The sequence below is a fragment of the Leopardus geoffroyi genome, chromosome B2 (assembly GCF_018350155.1).
Source record: "Leopardus geoffroyi isolate Oge1 chromosome B2, O.geoffroyi_Oge1_pat1.0, whole genome shotgun sequence".
Lineage (NCBI taxonomy): Eukaryota > Metazoa > Chordata > Mammalia > Carnivora > Felidae > Leopardus > Leopardus geoffroyi.
The window spans coordinates 65,514,553-65,541,445 of NC_059332.1; the positions used below are offsets into that span (position 1 = coordinate 65,514,553).

General features: G+C 32.1%; 1 protein-coding gene across 50 annotated transcripts in view; it reads left to right on the forward strand.

Annotated features, from left to right (window-relative positions):
* Positions 1–26,893, forward strand: part of RIMS1 (regulating synaptic membrane exocytosis 1) — a 489,665-nt gene that overhangs the window by 368,128 nt on the left and 94,644 nt on the right. For 19 of the 50 annotated variants that reach the window (XM_045498710.1, XM_045498723.1, XM_045498718.1 and 16 more), the window contains 2 exons: positions 13,406–13,518; positions 19,312–19,478. The exons of 20 other annotated variants lie outside the window; for them this stretch is intronic. In XM_045498710.1, coding sequence (XP_045354666.1) covers positions 13,406–13,518; positions 19,312–19,478 — 280 coding nt within the window. Of the gene's footprint in view, positions 1–2,026; positions 2,057–13,405; positions 13,519–19,311; positions 19,479–26,893 lie in introns of all 50 variants that reach the window. 11 more of the 50 variants (XM_045498708.1, XM_045498709.1, XM_045498707.1 and 8 more) reach the window with 1 other exon arrangement.

The window sequence follows — 26,893 nt, forward strand, 5'->3', positions numbered from 1 at the left end:
CTAGTAAACTCTTTTTGTTATTTGAGGTTCCTGAAATTTGTGATCTCAACAGTCATATACATAAAACCTTTTAAAAATATGAGAACAAACGTGTTATTTTCTCTGTTTTTCTATAATTAAAATAGGTCAGTTTTACTTTATGATTTTATCATGTGCTCTGGGACCTTTGGTAAATGATGACAGTGTCCACCATCATCTTATCATGGATCTATTTCACACTGAACAGACATGACATCTTTGTGTGTCCCAAAATACATTTTTTAAAGTAAAATGTTCATTTGATTCATGGACTAGAAAGAATGTAGTGTGTTCTATTTATGATTCATTTCATTGTTGTTCATAGGGCTTTCATAGAATTATGGTTTTTTTCTTTTGATATTATTTTTTGAAAGTTAGTTGTATCTTCTATGAAGTTAATGCTGAGTGCAGTTTATTTGCAATTAAGCCTCTACTTGATTTCCTTCTCTCCAAGTTTCTTTTTCGTTGTTTTTTGTTGTTTTTTATTTTTAACAAAGAGTATTTTTTTTGGTTTTGTTTTTATTTTTGTTTTTGAAAAAAGAACTGAGGTGATGATAAGCAGTTGATTGGTAAGAGCAAATATTTCAAATGGTTTAGTTTCCTGGATAGTGATGCAACTTCTTGATGAACTTATAAAGTAATGTTATTCATATGGTTTCTGGGTACAGTTACCTACATGATTGTTTTTTGGATTCATGCCAGGATGATTAGATTGGATGCATGTTTTGTTTTATTTTCTGTAACTCAGTTTTACTACTCCGTCTTTGTAACATAGAAGCAATATGTGCTATTTAAAGGCAAACACATCCTTTGAAAAGACATTTTTACTTAATTTTTGAAAAAGTTTTTTGAAGTTTCTTTTAAAGATTAAGAATGTTAGCATACTTGCTACAGGGATTCTGATTATATTAAAGTATGCTTGGAAGAAAAGAAGAGGAATGATCACAACACAGATTTTGAGATAAATTAGTCAAAAAAGTAGCCTTACAATTAGGTAACTAATGGTTTGTGATAATTGAGAGCAAAGACTTCCAAGAAATTTCTCTGGTTATATTACAAAGTTGTGTTCCAGTGTAGCCCTATGGAGAGTGAATCTGAAAGCAACATAATTGTTTGCATACAAATGTTATATGGTTTTCTGAAACCAATGAAGTGATTTTTTCATGCTCAACTAGATGTCTTCTAAAGAAGTATTTAAAAATTATTTGTAAACTAACACTTGGTGTGCTAGTTATATTTTATATGTTCTATTATTACATCTGCCACTTAACAGTCTAATGGTAGTCCCCTTCGGAAATATCTAGAAAAGCCATTATGTTTCAATAAATAGTGTACCAACAAGGAAGCAGATATAAAGTTTTGTAAAATGTTTTAAGAAATATAATCTCCAAAGAACAATTTCTGTTTGAGATATTTTAATATAATTAATTTGAGAAGGAAGAAGGGATCACTTAATTAGGATAATTTTTTTCCATGTGGAAAATGTTACTATTTTCACAGTGAAGAGAAAATGCCTACTATCTAGTAAAAATCAGAAATCAGGTTTTCATTATTTATATAAAATTTCAAATTATCTGTACTGCTATTATTTTTGAAATGATAAAAATGATTGTATGAATATTAAGTATGCTTTTTAATACACTTGCAGTAAAAAGTCTTAATGGATTAAAATTAGAATGCTTTAGGAAAAATTGGTGCTGAAATATTTTGCTGTTCTTAAAAGGCAAGAAAAATGCCATACAATATATTTTTCAACGCCAAACATTAATTTCCCAATGTTTCTGTTTTTATTTTAAATCTTTAAATTGTATCATTCTTTCTTTGATTAATTTTAGTACCATATTTGAGAGTTCCTCATGGTTTGTCATTGTGATTTATCATATTACATTATATGTTGTGCATTTTTATTATTCATGCCATTGTGTTGGTTCACATTTCCGTGTCTAACTATAAATTTGCTGATTTCTTTCTTTTGTTTCCATCATTATGTGCATTTAATTCATTGAAGAACAAGAAAAATATAACTCTTCCACAAAAGGTAAATATTAATGTAACTTTTTAACCATTTAATATTATTCCTTTTCTTTCATAATATGTGAGTTATATAACTGTATTTATTAAAATAATGAGCAAAATTATTTAGCAAAAAGGTAGTTATTTCCCTACAGTGTTTTGTAAGGCATTTTATGTTAAGTATTTTATATTGCGCACAGTTCACACTACAGAGGAAAATATTAAAATGAAGAGTGCTTTGTCTTAAAATTTACCTACTCTGACCATTCCTTTGGAAAAATAACACATTTTTAAAATATTTTTGTTTTGTTTGTTTCCATTCCCCTGCTCTCATGTGAAGGGTTTAATTCTTACTTTCTGTTCAGGGTAATGTCTCCAGTAAAGGAATAGAAAATCCCTGGATTTTCCCTTTTAATAGCACTAATATTGTAGAAAGTTTGGTCCCCACTGCAATCATGCATCTAGGAAATGGATGCTTAAATGTTACTTCTCTTGGCCCACTTAGACTGCTTTGTTGGCACATTGGTAACCTCCAACCTTATCTTTTGGATCACAGTTGAGTTTTGGTCTTCAGACTTGAGTTTCAAGCAGACATATACCTTGACCTGCTCTCATGTGCTGCTAATGCTATTTCCTATTCAGTATTACTGTTGACCTGATAATTAAGTATTTGAATATGAGTTTTTAGCTTAATGAAATAATATTATTAATAATAGTTAAAAATTAAATAATCCTGTATAGTGTAATAAAAGTACATTTACTCAGTATTGTGGATTAATGATTGAATTAATTTGGTGGACATAGTAAGCCTAAAAATTAGTCCTGAGAGTAGCATCATCCCTACTTTATGAATGATAAAACTCAGATTATGAGAGATTAAGAGACTTACACTGCTGATGAATAGTAGAATATAAGCCCAGGTCTCTTACTTTTGACCTCCTTCCACTATACTTTAGTATATCCTGTTTTAATAAGCACAAATCCCAACTACATTATCCCTAAATCCTAGTATATTCAGGTATTGTTATACATCTCAGTGTTACAGAGTGAAAATGGGAGATAATATTCAATTACTTATTTAATTTGAATTTTTAAAAATATGTCTATATTCTGGTAAATGCATATTCTGGGAGACACTATACTAGGCAATAAGTACATATTAAGAAAAAATAAAATATTATTCAGTAAGATCCAAGATGTCTACATCCCTAGATTTTGCATAGATTGCTAGCCTTCCTGAATTTTTATTCAGGTATCAGAAATATAACTTTAAACTCAGTGGTATAAAAATGGCCAATACATTTGTACTTTAGTTCAGAAGAATTTACTTGGGTTTGCATGGTAAATTTTAGTTGATACAGATATTAAAATTCTATATTAGAAATGGGCCATGACCTAATTAATTCAGCCAAAAGAAGGAAAAAGGTAATAATTGTTTAGAGAGATCTTCCATATGTATTATTACTACCCAAAAGCTACAATTAATCAAAACAAAATTCCTAAGATGTGCAACCTAAAGTCTCTGTGAAGTATGCACATTTACAGGCTCCCTGCAGAGTGTGACAGATTGTGACATTTTTACAAGGTCATTGTGTTCTGGCTGAGATGTGTCATCACTCTACCCAGTTTTCTTTGCATACAGGACATGGATATGCTTCACAGAATGGAACCACACATGACTGAAAATAGCCAGCGAGGTACCTCCCAAAATGCATGCCGGCAGGGCAGAGAGCTCAGGGGATGCTGCATCTCTCTCCTGGTATCGAAGGGAGTATTGCTTAGTCACAGAAAGTGTTCAAAGCCCAGAACAAATAGAAGCATATTCAGGAAATCTCTTTAAATAAAGTCAGACTTTAGGCTCACATACCCCATAAAAAAGAAACAGTTTTGTTTTGCATAGAAACTCTGTTGCTATGAGCTGATCTTTTCTGGGATGGATCATATTGGAGAATTAAGATGTTTTGAGTCCTCACATGGGACAAGCCATGCCTAGGTGACCATATAGGTGAAGAGGCTCCTCATGAGAGTTTGTTTTTAATGAGTTGTAGACGAACTTGTAGGGACAGCTAATGGTCCCAGTTTGTGGAGGACTGAGATGCAAAATTTCCAGTGCTTAAACTGGGACAGTTGCAGGCATAGGGGGATGGCTGGTCACTCTAACTGCAGGGGAGTTATATATACTGCAGGTATATAACTTTTCAGCATATATTTGTAAAGCACATAAAAAGAGGCGTTAAATACTATTAGCATTTTTAATGTTAGATAAAATTTATTGAGCACTTACTCTATGTGAATGTCTTGGCCAAGAGCGCTACCTGAGGGGTAACTATCCATATCTTCATTTTCCAACTGAGAAAACTAATGCTTAGGAAGGTTAAAAATCTGGCCCTTTATCAGTCATTTATTTGTTAAGTGGTAGAACAGGAGGTGGGCCTGAGACTCACTCCAAAGACCTTGTTCTTAACTACTCTGCTCTACTGGCTCTTCAGCGTTCAGACAGCATTTACTGAGTACCTACCTCGCACGCAGTACCACATGATTATGGTAACAACACATGTACAGCCATAAGGGAGGTATTATTACCCATTTGTTTCATGTAGAGTCAAGGGGTTAAGTGAAATGCCTGAGGTGACAAAGCTTCTGGACAGCAGAACCAGATTTTCAGTCCACAGCCTATGTTCTGTCCAGGGTTCCATGTTGCTGTGACATCTACCACTTACAACACCAGGATCTTGGAGAGGCCCAGTTAGGGGTTCCAGCACCTCCTAAAGACCCATTTTTTTACCACTGAACTAAATCTCCTAATACCTGGCTTTCCCTCAAGTTACTAATTTGAGAAAATAAAACCAGTGCATTTGAGTAAAGATAACACATTCTCGTGGTTGAAAAGTTAACTTGAGAAAATATAAATATTCATACTACATTATTTATCTTTTACTTCCCTCTTTTATGTTGAAAGCTGAGAAACCATATCATTTTAGACTTCACAGACTGCTTTATAGGCATATTTTAAATTATTCATTCTAAAAGTAAGCCAATTTTTCCCTCTCTGCTACATTTCTTGGACAGTTTTAAAGAGCCCATGAATGTAGTTTGGGGGCATCGCAATAATGATATAAGAAGATCAAAACAGAACCAGAAATTAAATGACATCAAGGTGAGAAAAAATGTTACTATCATAATAAATTTCTAACTTATATGACTTTGGATAGTATTTCTTAAGCGCATTAACTTTTTGGGTTTTGTAAGCAATTTTGAATCATAACAAAACACATCATATTCTCTTTTATACAAATATGAATTTTTTTTATTATAAAAAATGTAATTTACACACATGGAGAATGAGCAGCAATTAGAGTTCAAGTTATTAAATGATTTGAATAGGGGCAGAGAGTAAATGGCATTTGTTGCTTTTTGTTTTCCAGTTTCACTAATAAGATATATAATAATTATTGCAATCAGGTCATAGAGGCTATTAAAGGATTATCTCTAGTCAACTGTATTTTAAAGTACAAGGTTTCTATGCTCCAATCAGTTACCTATAATTTCCTTCCTTAAATGTTGACAAGAACAGTTGGAATGCTAACTTATGCAAAAAAAAAAAAAAAAAAAACTTGTAATTTTTCTGGAACTCTTAAGCATTAACCTTAATTAGATGTAATTCATATAAAAAAGTGGAAAACATTATTTTAACAATCTTCTGTGACCTTAGCTATTGTATAGATGATACTTGCACATTAAGAGTATACTATGGTTGTAAAACGGTAGGAAAAAATCATGTAACTTCATTTTTGCTAAAACAAGTAAATTAATTTGTGTATTCTTCAGAAGCAGCATTATTTTAACTGTCACTAAGTAAAAAAGGATTTCAGTTTTATTTACATTTTATTAGATGCATATTTGGCCAGGTGATTTCATTTCCTCTTATTGTATCATGTTGTGATTTCGAAGATTTAAGTTTCTTTATCTTCCAGGGCTTTGCTTTTCTTGAACACTTAACGAATATTGATGAATGACTGTTCATATTAGTAAAAGTATCTATCCATTTCTTTTTTTGCCACAAATCCATAAATATAGTTGTCATTCTAGCCTTCTCTTTAAACTTTAGAGAGTGAAGCAGCTCATGTGAAACAGTTTAGAACTCTTGGGGGTTTTTCCCTAAGTTTATTTATTTGTTTATGAGAGAGAAAGAGAGAGAGAGAGAGAGAGAGGCACAGAATCTGAAGCAAGCTCCAGGCTCTGAGCTGTCAGCGTATAGCCCGACGTGGGGCTCAAACTCACAAACTGCGAGATTGGGACCTGAGCCGAAATCAGAGGCTTAACTGACTGAGCCACCCAAGCGCCCCAGAACTCGTGATTTTAACCTTATTTTCCCATTCTGCTGATTCATATGTGGGTATTTATAATAGTATACGGACTTTTAAAACTCCAGAGTATTTAACACTTACATCAACTAAGGCTCAGCTTGCAATATATGCCTCATTGTGGGAGAACATCATTACTACCCCTTTCTTCCTGGAATTTGTGGGGAGAGTGCAGAGGAAGACTAAAAGGCAGACAGAGGTCTAGCCATGCATAAGCTCTTTGATTTTTTTAACAACATATATTTCCCTTAAATAGTGTATTTTTAACAAGTTTTAAAATTGGTAAATATTTTTTACAAAAGAAAGGGAAGAGATTGTCAAAAAATTGATACTGAATTTAGTAGTTATGCCACATCAAACCTTTCAAGATAGATACTGCTGCCGTCAGTGTAATTGAAGTGTAATTGCCGTCAGTGTAATGAAAACTATGGATAAATATATTGAAGATCATTTGGAATAAGCAACATGGCCCCTCGAGGAATGATTTTGTTATTCCCCCAGAGAAGCCTTACCTACCTGGGCTGCTTTTCATGAAGACTGTATTCTAAGAAGTGTCTCATAAGGAAAATAGTGTTCCCTCTCAGAAGAGAAAAACATTTAAAAAGCCTTTTATTCCTGTGAAACATAAAAGAACAAGGTAAAATGGCAGATTCTTTCATCAGGAGCCTGACTTTCTTACCTGTCAGGTGTTGGACTAGTATTTTCAGTGTTGCTCTGGTGCTTGACAATTTTGACACTGAAAGTGATGTCTGGGATTGGAAATCCTGAGCTTTGTTTTCGACAGTTTGGTGAAAATCAGCATGCTATAAGTGATGGTATGTGGCTTTGGCTGCAGTGAGATTTGAGTGATTATATATACAAATTACCTATTTTGCCTATGCCGATACTGCCTTTCAGTGATATACCAAAACACAGGTTATTTTCTTTAAAAGCCTTTAAAGGCAATGTGTTTTCATTTAACATGTTATTTACTTGTTGTGTTTGTTTCCCATGCTGGACAGATGTTATCTTGTATTTTTATTGTTCCGACTAGCATAGCACAATCCTTCATATTTAAGAGAAGCATACAATAGCACAAGGAGGACCATTTGACACATTTCTACCCTTGCAAATTGAAATGCACTTTATTCTGAGAAAGTGACCCAGAATTTGGGCCTTTCTGTGTAGTCAAAATAGTCTAGACATTAAATCTTCATGTACATCTACTGTATATGTGTGTGGAAGGTAGAGGACATATTAGTATTACATCAGAGTTGCTTACTACATTTGTATGACTCCACAAATAAGATGAACATGCAAGGAATACTTTTTAATTGAGAAGAAACCATAATAATAAATAATAATGTAAAATACACTGGTGATTTTTTTCCCCTTAACATGTATATTTGTAGCAAGGTGACAAATTTTAAAATGCTGGAAATTAGGTACTAGAGCAAGTGAGAAAGTCATTATTGTAGTTTTCCATTTTTTGAAAATGGAAAAATTACCTTGCTAATACCATATTGAAGTAATACAAAATCATAAACCACAATAGCTGGAGGTTACACTGAGTAGTCTTAATCATTTTATAAATAACAACTGCATAGTGAAGAAATGTCTCAGGAATTGATCAAGGCAACACTGACGAACCAATGAATGGTAATGGGTCTAAGATTATAATCTATGCCTAGTCATTCCCCATCCTTGGGATTTACCGTTTTGCCACATTGCTTCCAAATGTATGGAGAATGTTTATACATATTAACAATGTGTGCTCTACTAAAGCTTAAAAAACTGTTAGTAGAGATTAGTATTGCATTTTTAAAATTTTCAGATATCAACCCATCTTTCTATTCAGGCTGTGGATAGTTTATAATGTTATAGAATCGATTAGCTAAATATTTGTCATCTTTTATTACTTTATAGTCTCCATGTTTCATATTATATTGTTTCTTATGTTTGAGTTCCTACTATCAGTGATTTTTTAAATGCTTCAGAGAAGAAATTTTTTTCAATATTGTCAATAACTGAGACATTGTAGGTGTTTCATTTATTTATTTCATTCTGCCTGACAAATTCCAGATATGCGGTCATTTATCATTGCTTTCTCTGAGACATCGGAGCAAAGATGGGACTCCATTATCACTGAAGACTCATTGTACTACTAAATAGCAGTGAAGCAGAGGCATTAATTTTTCTGTTCACAAAGTGTGACAACACATTGTAGTTGACTTGACAAGCTTAGTTATCCTATCCAAATATGATCCTGTGTCACCACTGACAGATGTACTAGCTCACCTTGTTACAAAGTAAAATAATAATATTTTTACTTTAATATATTTACTAATATAGAAATTTTTATTATTCCTGTTCTCTTTTACACTTTTGTTTCACTTGGAATACCCAAAAGTATTTGAAGGCTTAACAACATATTGTATGCATTTTCTTTTTTGCCTGTAAACACAAATATTTGAAATTACGAATTCATGTTAATTTGTAGATGCATAGGAAGAAATGAAGATTCAGAGCAAATTTATCTTGTATAATTGTAAATTTATGAATATTTTTAATATATCTAAGAAAGTATAATGATTATATTATAATTATCTTAAATTACACTTAACTCTAATATTTAAAATATTTTTAAGCAAATCACAAATGTCCGGTAAGTCAAAGGAGTTTCCCAGAAAAATCACATTCTTTTTAGTGGAGGTGATACTATATACATATGTATGCACTATATATATATATATAGCTTTCACTGATGGGTTAAGGAATATTTATTAAAGATTCTTAAGCTTTTTATTTTTTTATTTTTTAAGTCACAGGCCTTATCTTAAATAGTCTTACAAAGAGATAAAATTGGAAGAAATTCATGCAGGCACAAACACAGTATTTGCAAATGATTTCAGCTTATTTGTACTTTCATCAAAGATCATCCGTACCATTAAACTAAGAATACATCACAAAATTTGGAAAATGAAAAGGGAGTAATTATTTTACTCTGACTTCTTAATAGTATCTAATATTTTCCACTAGAAAATTGTAATAAATTATAGACTTTAAAATCATATTTACTGTTCTCATCTTTCATACTCTAATAAGAGTCCCTGTTGAGCTTAGAAGAAATGATTTCACAAGTATGATTTTAAATTAACCTGTAAAAAAGTTCTAGTTTTATACTTTCTTAATTGTAATGTTGAGTCCATATTTGATATATAGACATTCACTTGATAAAAATTCCAGAGTTTAAAAATAACTGAAAGTAAAGTGGACCTAAGAAAACAGATTTAAGTTCAATAAATATTTTTTAAGTAAGTTAGTATCTGCTTTTTATTTATTTTTTTATTTTATTTTTTTTTTTTTCAACGTTTATTTTTGGGACAGAGAGAGACAGAGCATGAACGGGGGAGGGGCAGAGAGAGAGGGAGACACAGAATCGGAAACAGGCTCCAGGCTCTGAGCCATCAGCCCAGAGCCTGATGCGGGGCTCGAACTCACGGACCGTGAGATCGTGACCTGGCTGAAGTCGGACGCTTAACCGACTGTGCCACCCAGGCGCCCCAGTATCTGCTTTTTAAAAAAAAAAAACAATTCAACATCAAATACAGCATTCAGCTTTTAGAAAGCATAGTGAATAATTCCAACTTAAACAACTTTTGTATAAAATTATAGTGTTAATTGCACCTTAGAGGTAGAGAAGAATTGTTTATTACTGTCACTCTATCTGCAATTCTAGCTGAAACAGTCTCTAACAAACATCCTTTTTTTGACTATATTGTATCTAATGACTATATGTTCATTAAAAGATGAAATGCAATTGCATGATAATTACATTTGTTGTATAAAATGAGAGGGTATTTTTTTAACCCTCTAGTATGTGACAGTTTTGAAATTAAAAAAAAATTTAAAACCCAGAAGTCCTCCAATGTTTAAATTCTTTTTATAAAGAGCGAGCAACTGGCATTTTAATGATTTTGTTAGTTTACGATGCTACCAATATTCAGGATACTCCTAAATGTGAATTTGATGCTAGGATTTTGGGGAGAATTGGAAGATATTTCATATTTTAATTTTGCTATTGGCTTTAAAAGTCAATACAAAAATTTTAAATGGTGATTAGTAATCATTCTTTTCAAAGTAAGATATTTGAGCTCTATGGGCTCTGGCTCATTTTCCTTATATTGGGATACTCAACAGGTAATCATATTCCAAGGATGCAATTTAGTTTTATCATTGCTAAGTATCTGTTATTTTGTATAAATCATGTACATTAATAGTCATGTCATCTGGTTCAAATTTGTGATAAATATTTTAATTCATATATTTGTTTTTACTATTTAGATAGACACACCAATAATTCAGAAATAATGTCATTTCATTTCAAAATAGATTGTTTAAAAATAAAATGCAAGTAAGCAAACTCTGTAAAAAGTGTAAAGAACTTGTATAAAGTTATTTCAGAATACACACTAATGTACAAACCATAAGGAAATAATGAGAACTACTTAAAAATGTAAATTTTATGGAATTATCTGATCTTTTGATTATGAGTAAGTAAATGATAAGCTATTTGCGTTTTGCTTCTGTTCTTGAAATCTGAGAGCAAGCAGTGAGGACAGCATGGCAACTATATTTTTGCTGGCTAGTCAAGGGAGTCTACTTGTGGTTTTGAGTCAGATTTTGGGCATTTTCTTTCTTCAACAGATTAAAAGATGTCAACTTTCACTCCTTTAAGAATAAAAATAGTTTATTAATCATTTTTAGAAGGTCAAAGTGAAGTCATTTAAAACCATTTTAGGATTTATTTTATTTAGGCTACCCCTGTCTCCTTATGATTTCGTTTTCAGTTTTTCAAAATAAAGATTTAAATGCAGCCATGTCATATTTAGAGACATGAGGTGTCCTGGCAGACTAAAATCATCAGAACTGTTTCAGATTGCTTCAGGCCAGTAGTTCTTGAGAAATCTTTTCAGTGTCAAGTTACTGTCTTCCCTAGAAATTTCATGATACTAAAAGTGAAGGTCACAAAGCTATGGGCTAATCAATGTGAAAAATTTCTTAAAATTAGTATAATTTATTGAGAATATGAAGCTAATACCATTTAAATTTGCTTTTATCACAAAGATGGCTTTGAGTTACTTCCAGTTTTAAGTGTAGAGTATAACTGATTACATACAGTTCATTTAACTTCCTTGAAATTCAAAGCAAATGACTGAGCAAGGGTCCAGAGGCACCCACAAAATAGGCAGAAGGCAGAGAACAGATAATTGTGCATTTTCTTGTATTGCCTATGGCTTTCTGCAAATATAACTCATATTTCTCAATAGATTGTTCTCATTTTCTAATTAATCTCAAGTAGCCTTTTACTTTCTAGTACTTGTTATGACTCCTTTAATACTGTCAAGTATACATTTCTGAACTACTTCTCTCAAGATCTCCATAGAGCCATCTTTTAATCATACAGTTATCATTTCCTGTCAACATTTCCAAAACAATTGTGCATCATTGCTTAATTCACAAAACTGTGATGTTAGGGATTGATACTGTCTGTCTCATTTACTGAATTTAAGCAAAGCTAAACATTTAATAATTTTATACTAAAAATATAATTAAAATATTTATTCACACATTTCAAACTATGTATTTGTCTCTTGTGCTGTTAGTTTGTACACACAATAAAAGCTACATATTTATATAATCTTTATAGTTGGTGTCAGTATATTTTATCAAGGATGATAGACCTTTAATCATTGCAGTGGTAAAATTTGCCAACAAGTATCTTTATAAACTCTTTGTAAGAGATGAAATCATCAGCCAAGTTAAGTCACATATATCAACATTTATACTATCCTTTAAGTCATTGGGCCCTCTTGGCAGAAGCCCCAATACTTTAATCACATACAAATAGGTATTTTTCCACACACATATATACACACACACACACACATATACATATATAAATGTATATATATGTGTGTGTGTGTGTGTATATATATATATATATATATATATATATGTATGTATACATAACTTAAAAATAAATCTTAGCACTGGTTGCAGAGGTTGAATAGTCCAGGAAATTGTCAAAAGATAAGTTGTAAAAAATAAAAATAGGTCTTACACAATACAGGTGTATGTTTTGAAGAGTTGATTCTGCACACTTGGCTCTTTTTTCCCCTTAATTTGTAAAAATGTATTAATTAATGGCATGCTCTTGAAGCTAAGCTGCTTCTGATGGATTCTGACTTAAAATAACTTGTACTTTATTGAAAGCTATAATTTTCCCATCTAAACAGTCACACTTGCTACTCAGGAGATTAATAAAGACTTAAATGTAATGCAGTTCTTCACAAATTATAACTTAAATAGCTAAACATTTTATGTCACTTTTTCAAAGCATAGGAATTTCATCTATGTGGTCAGACAGAGCCACCAGAAATAGAAATCTAATCTTTACTCTTAGTCCTTTTTTAAGACTGGAAATATTCATGACATGCTACAGGTAGAAATTAATGATTTAGTAAGAGTGCCTCAGCAAACCAGGTGCTTACCAATTAAAATAGTTTTTAGGTGACTGCTGTTAGTTAAGGATGTTAAGTGGGTGTGTGCATGCATGTTAAGCATGTGCATATATGTGTGATGTCTTCAGTATGCATATTTATTTTCTCTATATATGTACATGCAACAACCAGTTGATTAAATTGAAAGCATATTTTCACAATTAAATCTGATTTCATATAGTCATTTATGAATGGAATTGAAAATATTTCATATCAGGTGAAGAAGCAGCGGGGTCCTTATATTTTGTTACTAACATTTGTGTTCCCCATTTTGTGTGATTTGAGTCATGTTCATCTTTAAATTAACAGGTGATAGCATTGTATATTCTGCATTTTGTTTATTAGTCATGTGTTACTTCTAAATTTTCATTTAATCGAAGTCATATCAAAAGAATTGAAATCTTAAACCATTCAGTTCCTAAAAGTGCTTCGCCTGTGTTAATAGGCTTCCATTGTGTGTTTTTGCAGCAAGCTTAGTAGTGGAGGAGCGAACAAGACAGATGAAAATGAAAGTGCATCGATTTAAGCAGACAACAGGGTCTGGTTCTAGTCAAGAACTTGATCGCGAGCAATATTCCAAGGTAAAACAAGTAGTATCCAACCAAGAGTTTCCCTTTTAAAAATGTACAGTGTATATAGCAGGTAGGACTAGTAAGCACCAAGTTGTGTGAGAGAAGTTATCATTCAGGTGATGGTCTTGCATCATAACCTCTCTCCTCTTGATATTTTCACAAGATATATAACTCTGTTAAAATATTATTAACTTGGATTTAATGTTTTTTTTCTAAAAAGGAAATGTAAATACTTGATATTATTAAAGTCTCTTAATGATCTGTTGTCAATAGTCAAATTCCTATACATAAGCAAGACATGAAGCCATTTTATTGCTTAAATTGCATTTAAAATAATAAGATGTAGATTCATAGTCTTAAGTACTATTTTAGGTTGATGTTTACTATTGAGATTTATTAGTGAATGACATAAGTTGTGCAATGTGAGATTTCTTTTTGATCTGTCTTCAGTAAGAAAAGTAAGTGATAGCAAATTCTTAGAAACTGAAATTTACCCAATTTCAAGTGGCATTAAAACATTTAATTTATATTTCAGCATTATTTTGTAAGGATACACTACGAGTTTATAAACTGCTAAATAGCAGCTAATAATTTTAATTAAAATATGCGTAGAATTGTATACCTCATGAAGCAATTTTAAATATACTATCTGGTTTATTTAAAAATCCTTTTTTGTTTGTTTGTTTAATACTACAAAAGTGGCACCAGCCATCACAGAACAACCTGTGTTATAATTTCATGTCAAGAAGCCCTTTTGGAAGTAATGACTTTTTAGAAATTCAAAATTAAAAAAAAAACCAGCTACTAAATCAATATTGTTAATTTGAAATATGACTGTAGAAAAGCCTACTGATTTTTAAATGTTAGAGGTTGATCTCAGATATTCAGAGATTAATGCAAGAAAATAGAGGTGGTTACAAAGTATGACTTGTCATAGAGTCCTATGTATCAGAGGCAGTTTATCACTTTACATCTTAGGTTAGTTGCAGGAGGATTTCCAACTGAGATGTGACTCAGTGAGACTCAATATCCTAGGAATCTGAAACAACACTTTAAGCAGTAAAAATCATTCAAAACAACACAAAACAAAACAGCAAGCAGAATATCTTGATGTTCCATAGAGTTGCTGATTCTAGCTCCACAAGTCTTCCCTGCGGTTCATTCTTATTATTATCACTTAGCTTATTTGTTTGTCTTCTTTATGAATATCATCATCATCTTTGTTTTCTTTTACTACAAACGCAGTAGAGATTAGAAGACAGGATGATGTACGTCTTCTGCCTCCACATTGGATGCAGTTATTTAGAAAAGTTCTTTAAACTGGAAATGCTTCATTGTAGCTGGACATGCCTCATTGGTTTCTTAGCATCATGTCAAAGGATAAGGTCAAATAGAACATTGAGTTGGAGTTAGGGCCAGTAGAGGAAGCAAGAAAGAGGTAAACAATCAGGGTAACACTGAAAACCTTTCTGGTCATTCTGAAGTAGGACTCTAATCATTAATCAGTTGATCAAAAAAAATCTGAAAACGAAGTGCCCTAGAAGTCTAAACAACCACTAATACTTAATACTCATGATGAATCACAAGTACGTTTATCTTGGTTGGGAGATTCCAAGTTCTCTGATTTCATAGAAATTTAGAATCAGATGAAATTGATCTTCTATTCCAGCTCTCTTATTTACCCAGCTTATGAAAACTGAGGTCTCACCCAGAATTAGTAAAGCCTTTCTGTGGAGCGATAAGCCCTAGAACTCCTGGTCTTAAACTTAGGTACTACTGTTCTGCGTCTTGTATCATTGAAATGTACATGTCATCCCAGTTGGATTCATAAGTTCTTCCAGGGCTTTTAATTTGAATACAATTAAACTATCACATTCTGTCTTTGCCCCCTCCTTTACACAATCATTCTTTTTCTTTTTCTCTCTCATCCCATTTGAATATTAAAAAAAAAAAAACATTACTTTCAAATATATTACTGTTTCTCCTATGGCATAAATTGATACTACTGTGTTACATAAATAAAATTATTACAAATTGTATCAATAAATGTGAGATCATGGATATGGTATCTTTAAGAACTTATAAGAATATAGGATAAGAAAAATAAATAGGATAACAAATAATTAGCTTATTTTTTATTTTATATGTCAAGCAGAAGTTACATACTCCACAATTCTAGTATTCATATTATGGCCTAATGCTTACAATAAATTTTTTAAGTAGTTCCCATTTCATTAGGAAATCATGTAAGTAGTTTTCCATTTTAAGTAGTTTCATTTCCATTAACTCAAAACTCTTTTACGTGCTTAAGAAAGTCTTTCTCATTTTTTATTCTTTTACCCCAACCATTTTATAATTAACTTTACAAATATCTATTTTATTCATATAATTGAGAACAAGCATTGTCATAAATTTAATATACATTAAATTTTGAACTTTATTCATTTATTGACTCTGTTTTAGTGTTTTAATCCATTTGACATTTTGGATGAATAGCTTTGTTGAAATTCTGCCAAATTAGAAATTAGTTAACCATTCTCGCAATATTTAGAACCAAACACCAATAGAACTAGATTTTCTTCAGGGCAAAGAATTACTAGACAAATGTACTATAATTCCTAAAACATTTCAAACCTGGCACCTCCTTTAAAATATGGAACATCCCTAACTGTCCTGAGTAGGGAATTAGCACTAACTTTTCTTTTGAAAAAATACAAGACTGCTTTAGGATCCCTGAAATGTGATACCATGATGTTTTTTCAATGATGGTTTACAGTGTTACATTCCCTAGTGATGGGGTGAAATTCATAATTGGAGGGTAAGTTCTCATTTAAGCACTCACATTTTAAAAAGTGTTTATGTTTCTATAGTCCAGGAACAGCAACCAAGACTAATGGGATGAGTTTTGTAGGTAGCTGTTAAGTGTTTATTATTACTTATTTTTAAAAATAGCTGCCCTATAATTAGAGCCTCCCTTCACATCAATGACTTATTTCACTGCTGTATGATTAGTATAAATTCTTCCTAGGGATATTATATTTCTAAAAATATAATAGAATATTATAATATAATAATATAATAGCTATTATATTAAAATATTAAATAATATAATAGTTAATGTGTTTCCATTAAAATATTTAATTGATAAATAGGAAATTTAACAAATTATGCTTGATTAAAAGTCAGCCATTATTTAAATTTCTAACAGATTTTGAAAATAAGTAAATAGTAAAAGGCGAATATAAAAGTCTTTCATTTCCTTCAAATAACTAAATGCAAAGAAAACTGATCTTGTGTGAGAATGATGGATTTTTCTTTCGCCCAACATAGAAAAATTTAATATGATCTAGTTTTTTAAGATACCTTGTTTTATTACTTTGCTGAAATAGCAGAAGTCTATATACAAAAATGTTGAAGAAGAGATGGCTTACAGAAAAGCAAGATTTCTTTAGGAGAAATAGTTCCATGTACACGCACATACCCTGATGCTATAGTCTATACTGTATGTTATGGGCATTTGCCAAATAAGGGGAACATTTGTTCTGGGTGTCAACACAATGCCAGAAAAATCTCCTATAGCTGGGTACATTTTTATTGTATTAGAACCCAATTCTTTCATATTCTTTCATGGACAAGCTATCATTTCAATATGTTTGGAAACACTGTAATAATTACATGATCTATGTACTTAGCAAAATCATTTCCAAGGCAAGTAATATAGGAGTTGTGTTTGTATCCTACTAACTATTAAATTTAGATCCTGCTGTCAGCATATTTTAGTTTTTACCACATCTACTCTGTAAATAAAAAATAGTTCTGATTGAAATGAATCATGTCAGGATCATGTTAATCAGATGTAACAGAATTTGATGATGAAACGTTACCACATAAATTTAAAATGCACCTTACCTTAAATCATATTAATGTTAGAGCATACATCAAGTTGTATAAATAGCTCAATCCTGGACATATATGAATTTTCTTTAGGATTATAATTTGATATATGGCTTTCAAAAACAAGTCATGCAATTATGAAAAATTTCTTTGGAAAGATAATTTCATTGATATTCTATAATTTGGAATTGTTTTCATGCTTGATGTGAAGTTCCTTGCTCAGTACATACACATGAGAAGTAAAGAATTAAAAGTAACATGTAAATACCTCAGGCCTGAACTATTCTTATCTGAGGAATTTCTAAATAAACATGATTATCTTTTCTAGCATTTTTAAAAATGTACCGTTGTATTATACTTCTTTTTGTATATACAGATCCAGGTTTTTAGCATCATTTTATTTAGTGTACTTTAGCAAGACAATTATTTATACAAATTTTTATAAATAGATGGATTACTTTAAGTTCATTAAAAGTTATCTGATAGGGAACATCAGAGAATGGATGAGCTTTTCTACAACTTTAATAAACATTTGATATTTTCACACTTTAATGTATAAACATAGAATTAAATTACTTAATAAGAAACTTAAATACCCAATGTTTAGTCATGTGTTCCTTTTAGTTATGTGTTCTTTTGTTAATAAGTTATATTATCTTGGGGCGCCTGGGTGGCTCAGTCGGTTGAGCTTCCGACTTCGGCCCAGGTCACGATCTCACCGTCTGTGAGTTCGAGCCCCGCATCGGGCTCTGTGCTGACAGCTCAGAGCCTGGAGCCTGCTTTGGATTCTGTGTCTCCCTGTGTCTCTAACCCTCCCCCACTCATGCTCTGTCTCTCCCTGTCTCAAAAATAAAATAAAACATTAAAAAAATTAAAAAAAAAATAAGTTATATTATCTTAACTTCCAGTAAGAAACATAAGAGAATCACTTAATATATTAGGTATTTCAAAATTATATATAATTAAGATTTAAGTGGTTATATTATAACCTATTTATTATAATAAAAACACATATATAAAATACTAATATATGAAGCTATTTGCTATTTGTTCCACTGCAAAAAGAATCAAGTAGAAAGAAGAAGAGCTTATTAGCTGCTCTGACAACTTTGCCTGTTTTAATCTTTTACCTAATGAATTCTAAAATCTTCAGTAATGAATACCAAAGACAAATTTAAAAATACAAGATATAGTGTAAATTCTAATTTTAATAGAAATCCTTTTTTTTTTTTTTTACTTTTGACACTGAGCTGATAGTTTAAATCTGAAAATCTCTACTTAATTATAATAGAAAGTTGAAGTCCAGTCTTTACCTCCATGGCTCTAATCCTCCTTGGCACAGCCCCTCAGCTTTTGACACAGCCCTTTGTGAAGACATACATTTTTTTCAAGAAATTTGAAACAATGTGATGTCTTGAAATAGGGAAAATATGTAGGTAAATTGAATCATTTTAGAAAGAATCAAAAATACAGACAGATAGAAGCAGCCTATACTTTGCTAGAGTAGAGGTGAATAGAATGGGTAATTATGAAAACTAAAGCAAAATAGAAAAACCGATACACTAGAAAAAGTACCTAATACAATTTTGAGGTTTCAAGTATTTGCCAATAATTTATTCAGTGAATTTTCCACCCAAGTATTTAAAGTTTTTGTTTGATTTATAATTCAGCCTTCATAAACCTCTTTTTTTTTTTTTTTTTTTTTTTTTTTACTGCTCAGAGGATGTAGGATTTTTATGCTAAAAATCATATATTACATTGTGTTTGGATTATTTTAAATTCCACACCTACTTTTATGAAGGTACACTTTTACTTGGTGTGGGCAAAGTAGTCATTAACCTCACCGTGTATGTCTCTTTTCCCACAACCTGATGATGGAGCTCACACTTTCTTGTTTTTAATCTTTAGTATAACATACATAAAGATCAGTACAGAAGCTGTGATAACGTCTCTGCCAAATCATCAGATAGTGATGTCAGTGATGTGTCCGCCATTTCCCGAACCAGCAGTGCCTCACGCCTCAGCAGCACAAGCTTTATGTCAGAGCAATCTGAGCACCCCAGGGGTAGGATCAGGTGAGTTGGCAATACTCTTTATATAAACTGGGTGTGTATCGGGATAAAAATGCAACTAGCTTTCTTAATGTTCCTACTAAAAAACAGTTTAGGTCAAGTAGCAGAAACATTTCACTAACATTGTTGGGACTGGAGTGGGTGGAGCATTTATTTGTTGTTGTATAATGTTGCCTATAGACTGTTCGGTACTGTCTACCTTATAGCCAGAGTCATAATTTTAAAGATTGTTGGAGTCACATTTACAGGACTTTCTTCTTTTTTTAAGTTTATTTATTTATTTTGAGGGAGAGAAAGAGAGGGAGAGAGAGAGCGAGAGAGCGAGCATGAGCAGGGGAGGATCAAAGAGACAAGGAGAGAGAGAATCTTAGGCAGGCTCCACTCTGAGCGTGAGGCTCGAATTCATGAACCATTGAGATTATGACCTCAGCCAAAATCAAGAGTCAGATGCTTAACCAAATGAAGCCAGTCAGGAGCCCCTACAGGAGTTTTTTCTAATACGATTAAATCCACAGAGCATTCTTTAGTGTCAAAAAATCTTTCCTATAAAGGGCCAGCTAGTAAATATTTGGGGCTATGTACGACAGTCTCTGTTGTATTTACTTTATGATGTCATTGTCGTGTGAAAGCTATGCAAACAATTGAGCATAGCTGTATTCTAATAAAATTTTATTTATAAAAACAGGAAGTGGGCTACATTTTGCCTGTGGGCTTTAGTTTGCTGATCTCTTTAGTCCCATTGTAGTTGGTCTGCTTTCAGAGTAGGATTGAACAGCTGTGATACAAAGTATACATACCTAGTTTACATTACATGAGTTGTAACAAATTTTCATGAAGTTTGTTTAAATCTCCAATTGGGCTTTTGTCTTCTTACAATGAAAATACCCTGCTGTGAAAGGGAAAAGACTGCAGGAATCCAAGTGTAAAGCAGACTCAATATGGGCAAGGCATATTTTATATTTGTTCTTCACTAGTTCCCAGAAATAGAAGTTTCATTGAAGGAATTTGGGGCTTGATGAATGGCCCAAGAGACATAAATGCTCAGAATAGGAGAAATTACCTTTCTAATACTCTCAAAATCTGTTATTGGACATTTTGATGATTTACAATATGTTCAAGCATTCCTTCTTCCTGGATTTCCCTTTACCTCCCATCATCTGCTAAGGCAAATTGAGAGTAATTGTCTTACTGTTAATTAACAGTTTCATATTCTGATCATCTACATGAGCAATTTCAACTTTGATGAAGATGTTAACAGAATATGCTTTATCTCTATTTATGATATTCTTAGCATCTGGTCCTAACGGAATATGATGTTCCCTAAAACTTAAAATAGAATTAGAAGAGCTAAAAGACATAGCCCCATTGAGCTGCTTAGGATCAAGGGGTAAAAATTATTCTAATGGATTCCTTTTAATTGAAATATTAAGATATTATGTTTCAAAACCTATTCAGTTTAGCAAAATTATTGATAAGTAGGACTTCAACAAGGACTTTTTCACATTTAATCACTAAAAACAACTTACTGAATAATTATAAACTAAATCTTAAAGTAATTTCTATTTATATTCACAACAGAGGCAAGTACCTTGAGTCCTACACTATAAAATATTACTGGTTAATAGAATTCATATTACTAGTCAATTACAGGAATAATTTGTGGGCCCATTTTTATTTCTTGAAATTTCAAGAGAATAGTATTCTTCAAAACTTGGTCTTTAGGAAAAAGTTGGCTGTGTGATTTTTGAGGAAGAAAGCAAAGAACAGAAACTAGGTAGTGCAACAAAGGACTGTGATTTCATACAAAGGGGTTCAGAAGAAACTACGTAGTAGGATATTGGAACCAGTGTTACTTTGTGGGATTATGCCAGTTTAAGAAATCAACACTAATTATAACTGTGTCAAGATAGGAAACAAAAGATAGAGGATTCTTTGTCTCCTTGATTCACATGACTTTTCTTACTTATTGAAGGTGGGGTGAATAGGCATGGAACTAAGAAGGGTACAAATAATTTCTTATTATTAAAAGTGCTAAATATAAGTGCTAAATGTAAATAAAAGTGCTAAATATAAGTGCTAAATCAGTTTTTTCTAGGCATTTCTCTTTTCAGCTCCCTTTCCCTTCTCTGCAACTTAGAACACATATGAACTGAGAGGGTTGTTGTTTATTTTTATATATAAGTGGATTATGTAAATTTAGTCCCTAAAGCTAATGACTAAACAAATTTCCCCTTAAGCTAACATGAAAATTACTTTTCTTGTAGTCCCATACTTTAGGCCAGTGATTGATTCTCTGTATGTGGTATACATTTGATTTCTTAGAATACTTAGGAGGAAGAGAGAGGAAAACTGAGATATGGGTAGCTCTTTATTCTGACTTCAGTCTAGTTATCTTTTCATATACATTCTTCTCCCCACATATCCTCATAGGCACACAAGCACACCTGTACACACACACACACAGTTATTTTGCATCCATCATCAACCATGTGGTAAAATGCTGAGAGGAGGTTTTGGAATGAAAAAAAAAAAAACAGAATGATTTCAATATAGAAATGCTGTGTCTCTCTTATTAGAACAATGTCTGCAGGCTCATCAGCCTTTAAATATTCCCTATTGTCGTAAGTAACACGATTGTTCTCATTATAGTACTGCTTCTCACTTCTTTTTTTTTTTAACTAACATCTGCATAGGTTTTAAAATTCTATTTATTTAGGTTCATGGATAAAGATGAACAAGTTTGATCAATTATGATGATAGAATGCATTTATATGTGATAATAAGTAGCAGCAAACTTTTGAATTCCTATCATGAAAGAAGACACCATTATTTCCAACACTAACTTAAAGTATAATGCCTAGGCTACATACTCAAGGGGATTATAATCCATTTAAGAGTTTAAATCTATGTTTTCAATTTTTAGAAAAATGTATATTTATTTATTTTGAGACAGAAAGAGAGAGAGCCTGCATGAGCAGGGCAGGGGCAGAGAGAGAATCCCAAGCAGGCTCTGCACTGTCAGTGCAGAGCCAGACACAGGACTTGATCTCACGAACCATGAGATCATGACCTGAGCCTAAATCAAGTGTCAGATGCTTAACTGACCGAACCACCCAGATGCCCTAAATCTATTTTTATGGGCTCATTCTGTATCTATCTATCTATCTATCTATCTAGATATCATATACACGGAATATATATATATATATATATATATATATATATATATAAGAAAACTTGAAAATATATGGAATATATATATTCAAATTTTCCTATGACACAAGACATGTTTTATTATATGATGTGTTGGATGAGTTTTATTCTGAAAGTCAACACAAGGATTGAGAGGACATTATAGCATTTCCAAAGACAGTATTCAGTACCCTAAAAGCCAATCAAATACCTAGTATTCTCATAAAGGATTATAGAAAGAAACTATATGACATGATCTTACCCACATTATATAAAATCATAGTATGTAGGTACTTAAAATACCATGTAGAGTTTTGATTTCCTCTAACCAAGTATATTATAAACCAAGAATATGTTGAAATAAGCACATGTGAAATAAGAAATGGGCTGCACAACCTTCTATGCAATTTATAGTTTTCCAGATGTTCCTTGCTACAATTTCCTATTTATGATTCACAGTACATGTTACTGTTTTTAAGGTCCTGGGAAGTTTTCTCTTGAAACAATTTATTTGTCTTTGTTTATTCCAAAATGTACCAAACTTATTCCACAATGTTCTTTTTCATAGGATATCAATTAGTGTATTGAAAAGTTCTTGTGAGCGATTTGAGAAAATCTTTTTTAGTTAATTAGCATCTTTTTCTGCCTTAAAGATAAAAGACTATACAGTTGTTTCAAAGCCTGTTTGAGGACAAATAGAATTAAGCACTTATAGGATGTCTATAGGTTGAAAAATATAATATGTTTGGATGAACAATTTCCAAAGTATCATTTTCAAAGAGTGATAGAGATTCATGGGCCATCACTTGAATCTTTTGTGTATGAGATGATTATGTACCAAATATCTTATCTACTCAAGTATGCTGCTAGCTAAACCACATGGTTCCGTGTGACTTGAGAAGGAGTATCCCTTCCTCCAGATGCATTCTGAATAGTTCATTCAAAATAGTCCAAAATATGTTTCATGTTTTCAAAGCTTACATATGCAGGGGGGCTATAGTAGGAAAAAAAAGTAAACTATGATGTTTGCATTTAAGGTAAATAACCTTGTGTAGATATAATGAATGAAATTTTTTTAAAAAAAAATTTTCAAGGATTAAAACAATTTAAGCTTAAATAATTGTGTGATTCTTACAATAGAAAATCAACACTTGGGGCACCTGGGTGGCTGTCAGGCGTCAAACTCTGCTTAGGTTGTGATCTCACGGGTCATGAGTTCAAGCCCTGTGTTAGGCTCTGTGCTGACAGCTCAGAGACTGGAACCTGCTTCAGATTCTGTGTCTCCTTCTCTCTCTGCCCTTCCCCTACTCACGCTCTGTCTCTCTCAAAAATAAACATTAAAAAAAATGTTTAAAAAATCAACACTTAATACTTCAAAATAGTAAGTATCGATAAAGATTGAGGTTTCTAGGTTTTCAGATATTTCTTGATGTGCCTTACAATTTTAATTTAGTATTTTCTTAAGTGTTCCTCAAAGAGTGTTTTTCCATCCAACCACAAAATATGTACAGTATACTAGTAGAAGTGGCACAATTGACAATAAAAAATGTGCATATACTAGAAGCCAGAAAGAATATATTGAGCTTCTGAGTTCTCTGTTCAGTTTTAAATTTAAGAAGATTTTCATCTCAGAAAGGAGATGAATTTTCTTGGTTTAGCTCTGAACTTGTTTTTCATCTTTATCACATATCATTTTTTTTCCAGGCAGACATATTTCAGATGTTTCATACAAAACCATGCAGCAAATACAGGCATAATCCTATAGTTGTTCTCAGGTGTTACAGAATTTTAGAAGCTTTGTCAAAACTATTTTCCAACAGCATTTACATTTGTAATGTATGTTCTCCTAGATCTACAAAGTTGGCTTTCTAGAGCAAGCTAGATTTTAATAAACAAACTTGAAGTGCAAATTTGATGTCACTAGTATTTGACCTTTTTGGTATCTCTTTTGGGAAGAATACTTTCAAAAGCAATTACCTTTGTTTTCTACATTCATAGGTTGAAAGACGTGAAAGTTTTTTTTTTTTTTTTTTAAGGTGGTAGGAGACTTTATTCATGCATTCATTCATTTCTTCAAAGCTACTTATATGAGTACTAGTATGGCATGAATTTTTTTTAAGAAACATTATCTTCTATATACAAATAATAATCTTGCAGCCATAAATTTACTAAAATTTGGCATTTTGTATAGGCATAATGATTAGTAAACATATACTGAAAGAAATAGGTTTATATTTGGGGGGGGAGTTTTAAGACATAGGTTAAATTATTTGAAATTTTTAATTGTGATAGAAAAATAAATGGGTTAGGTTAATCAATTGGAAAATCAATTGATACTACAGTTATGTTGGAAAAATGTTACAGAAAATTTCAAATGTACCTTGTTTCATAATAGTTCTTTAATTCCACAAGGGAATACAGGATAACTTTTAAAAATAATCTTTGGATTTTTGTGTGTGTGATGATATTTGAGAAATACTTAACTGCAAAATCACTTGCTACATTAATAGCTTAGAAGAACAAATTAAACTTTAATTTTTATATACTTACTAATTATTATGCCTAATGACACTGAACATATTAAGAGCGATCAAGAGGGAATGTTTTACAGCTATCCACCCTTAATTTTGCATGCTTGCCTGTTGTGCTGTGGAAAAACAGTCTGTTGAGATCTACAAGAGTACTGAAAAGAAATAGAGGAAAATATCCGGGAAATCCAGATACTGGATGTTGAATATCTGAGAAAGGAAAGCTATTTTAGCAATCTTCTAGTGGCTTCTTTCATAGTATCATCTTAGTTTTAATAGCCCAAGATTGATGAGTCATTACCACTGTTATTTCCTGTGACCAGATTAAAGCTATAAAGAAATGGAAAGAGTGTGCCATAAGCCTTTTAAAAAGGGTACCATAAAATTACTATAACATTCTTATTAATACACCATATGACTGAATGTGCCATACATTTAAATTATTATACCATGCCATACATATAAACAAAATAACTGAATATAAGTAACACAGCAGTCTTGATAACAGCAAGTTACAGAGCTCTTGAGACAGGTCAGTAGGTTTTCCTGGTAAGTTCTTCCTTACAAACCATTTAAGACTGCAGTTTGAAGTAAAGCAGCACTGGTCTCATTTGAAACAGCACCAATCATGGGGCGCCTGGGTGGCGCAGTCGGTTAAGCGTCCGACTTCAGCCAGGTCACGATCTCGCCGTCCGTGAGTTCGAGCCCCGCGTCGGGCTCTGGGCTGATGGCTCAGAGCCTGGAGCCTGTTTCTGATTCTGTGTCTCCCTCTCTCTCTGCCCCTCCCCCGTTCATGCTCTGTCTCTCTCTGTCCCAAAAATAAATAAACGTTGGAAAAAAAAAATTGAAACAGAACCAATCTGCTTAGTTTTTACCTTTCTACTCTACCAATTCATTATAGATTTATACTAAAATGTATTTAGTTAAATTCTGGGAATGTCAGTTAAATATTAGATAAATGCTTACATAACAGACAGTGAAAATGGTCAGTTACAATAAATTATCAAAAGTTAATAGCAACCTGGAATATCTTATAAAGATGGGGTTATCTGTAGAAATGATTATAATTAGGCCTTAGTGGCTGGTCATGTGCGGGAAAAGTATACACTATACATGGAGTTTTAAAAGTACATTGTGACTTGTTTTTATAGAAATCTACTTCCCTCTAATTTTATTTATTCTGGTAGAAGTGAATTATAGATTCTTTTTAAATTTAAAATATTTTAAAGGGCATGTTTGGGGAACCTGGGTGACTCAGTAGGTTAAGCATCTGACTCTTGACTTTGGCTTAGGTCATGATTTCATGGTTCATGAGATCAAGCCCTGTGTTGGGCTCCTTGCTGACAGCGTTGAGCCTACTTGAGATTCTCTTTCTCCCTCTCTCTTTGCCCTTCCCTTGCTTGCTCTCTATCTCTCTTAAACAAACACTTAAAAATAGATAGATAGATAGAGAAATAGATAGATAGGGATAAAGAGCATGGTCAATGGAGATCATAGATAATGATAATTAGAAAATTTTCTTTAAAGAAAAAGAATTCACTGTGTCTTTGGAAGAGAATATGTAAAATTTATTCAAGTTTATTTATGATTGTGTATAAGTTTTTTTCCAATAGTTTTCTAATTTAATTATCCTAAACAAAGTTACATATTTAACATTCTGTTGTTAAATAAAATAAGGATAATTCTCCCTGCTTAATT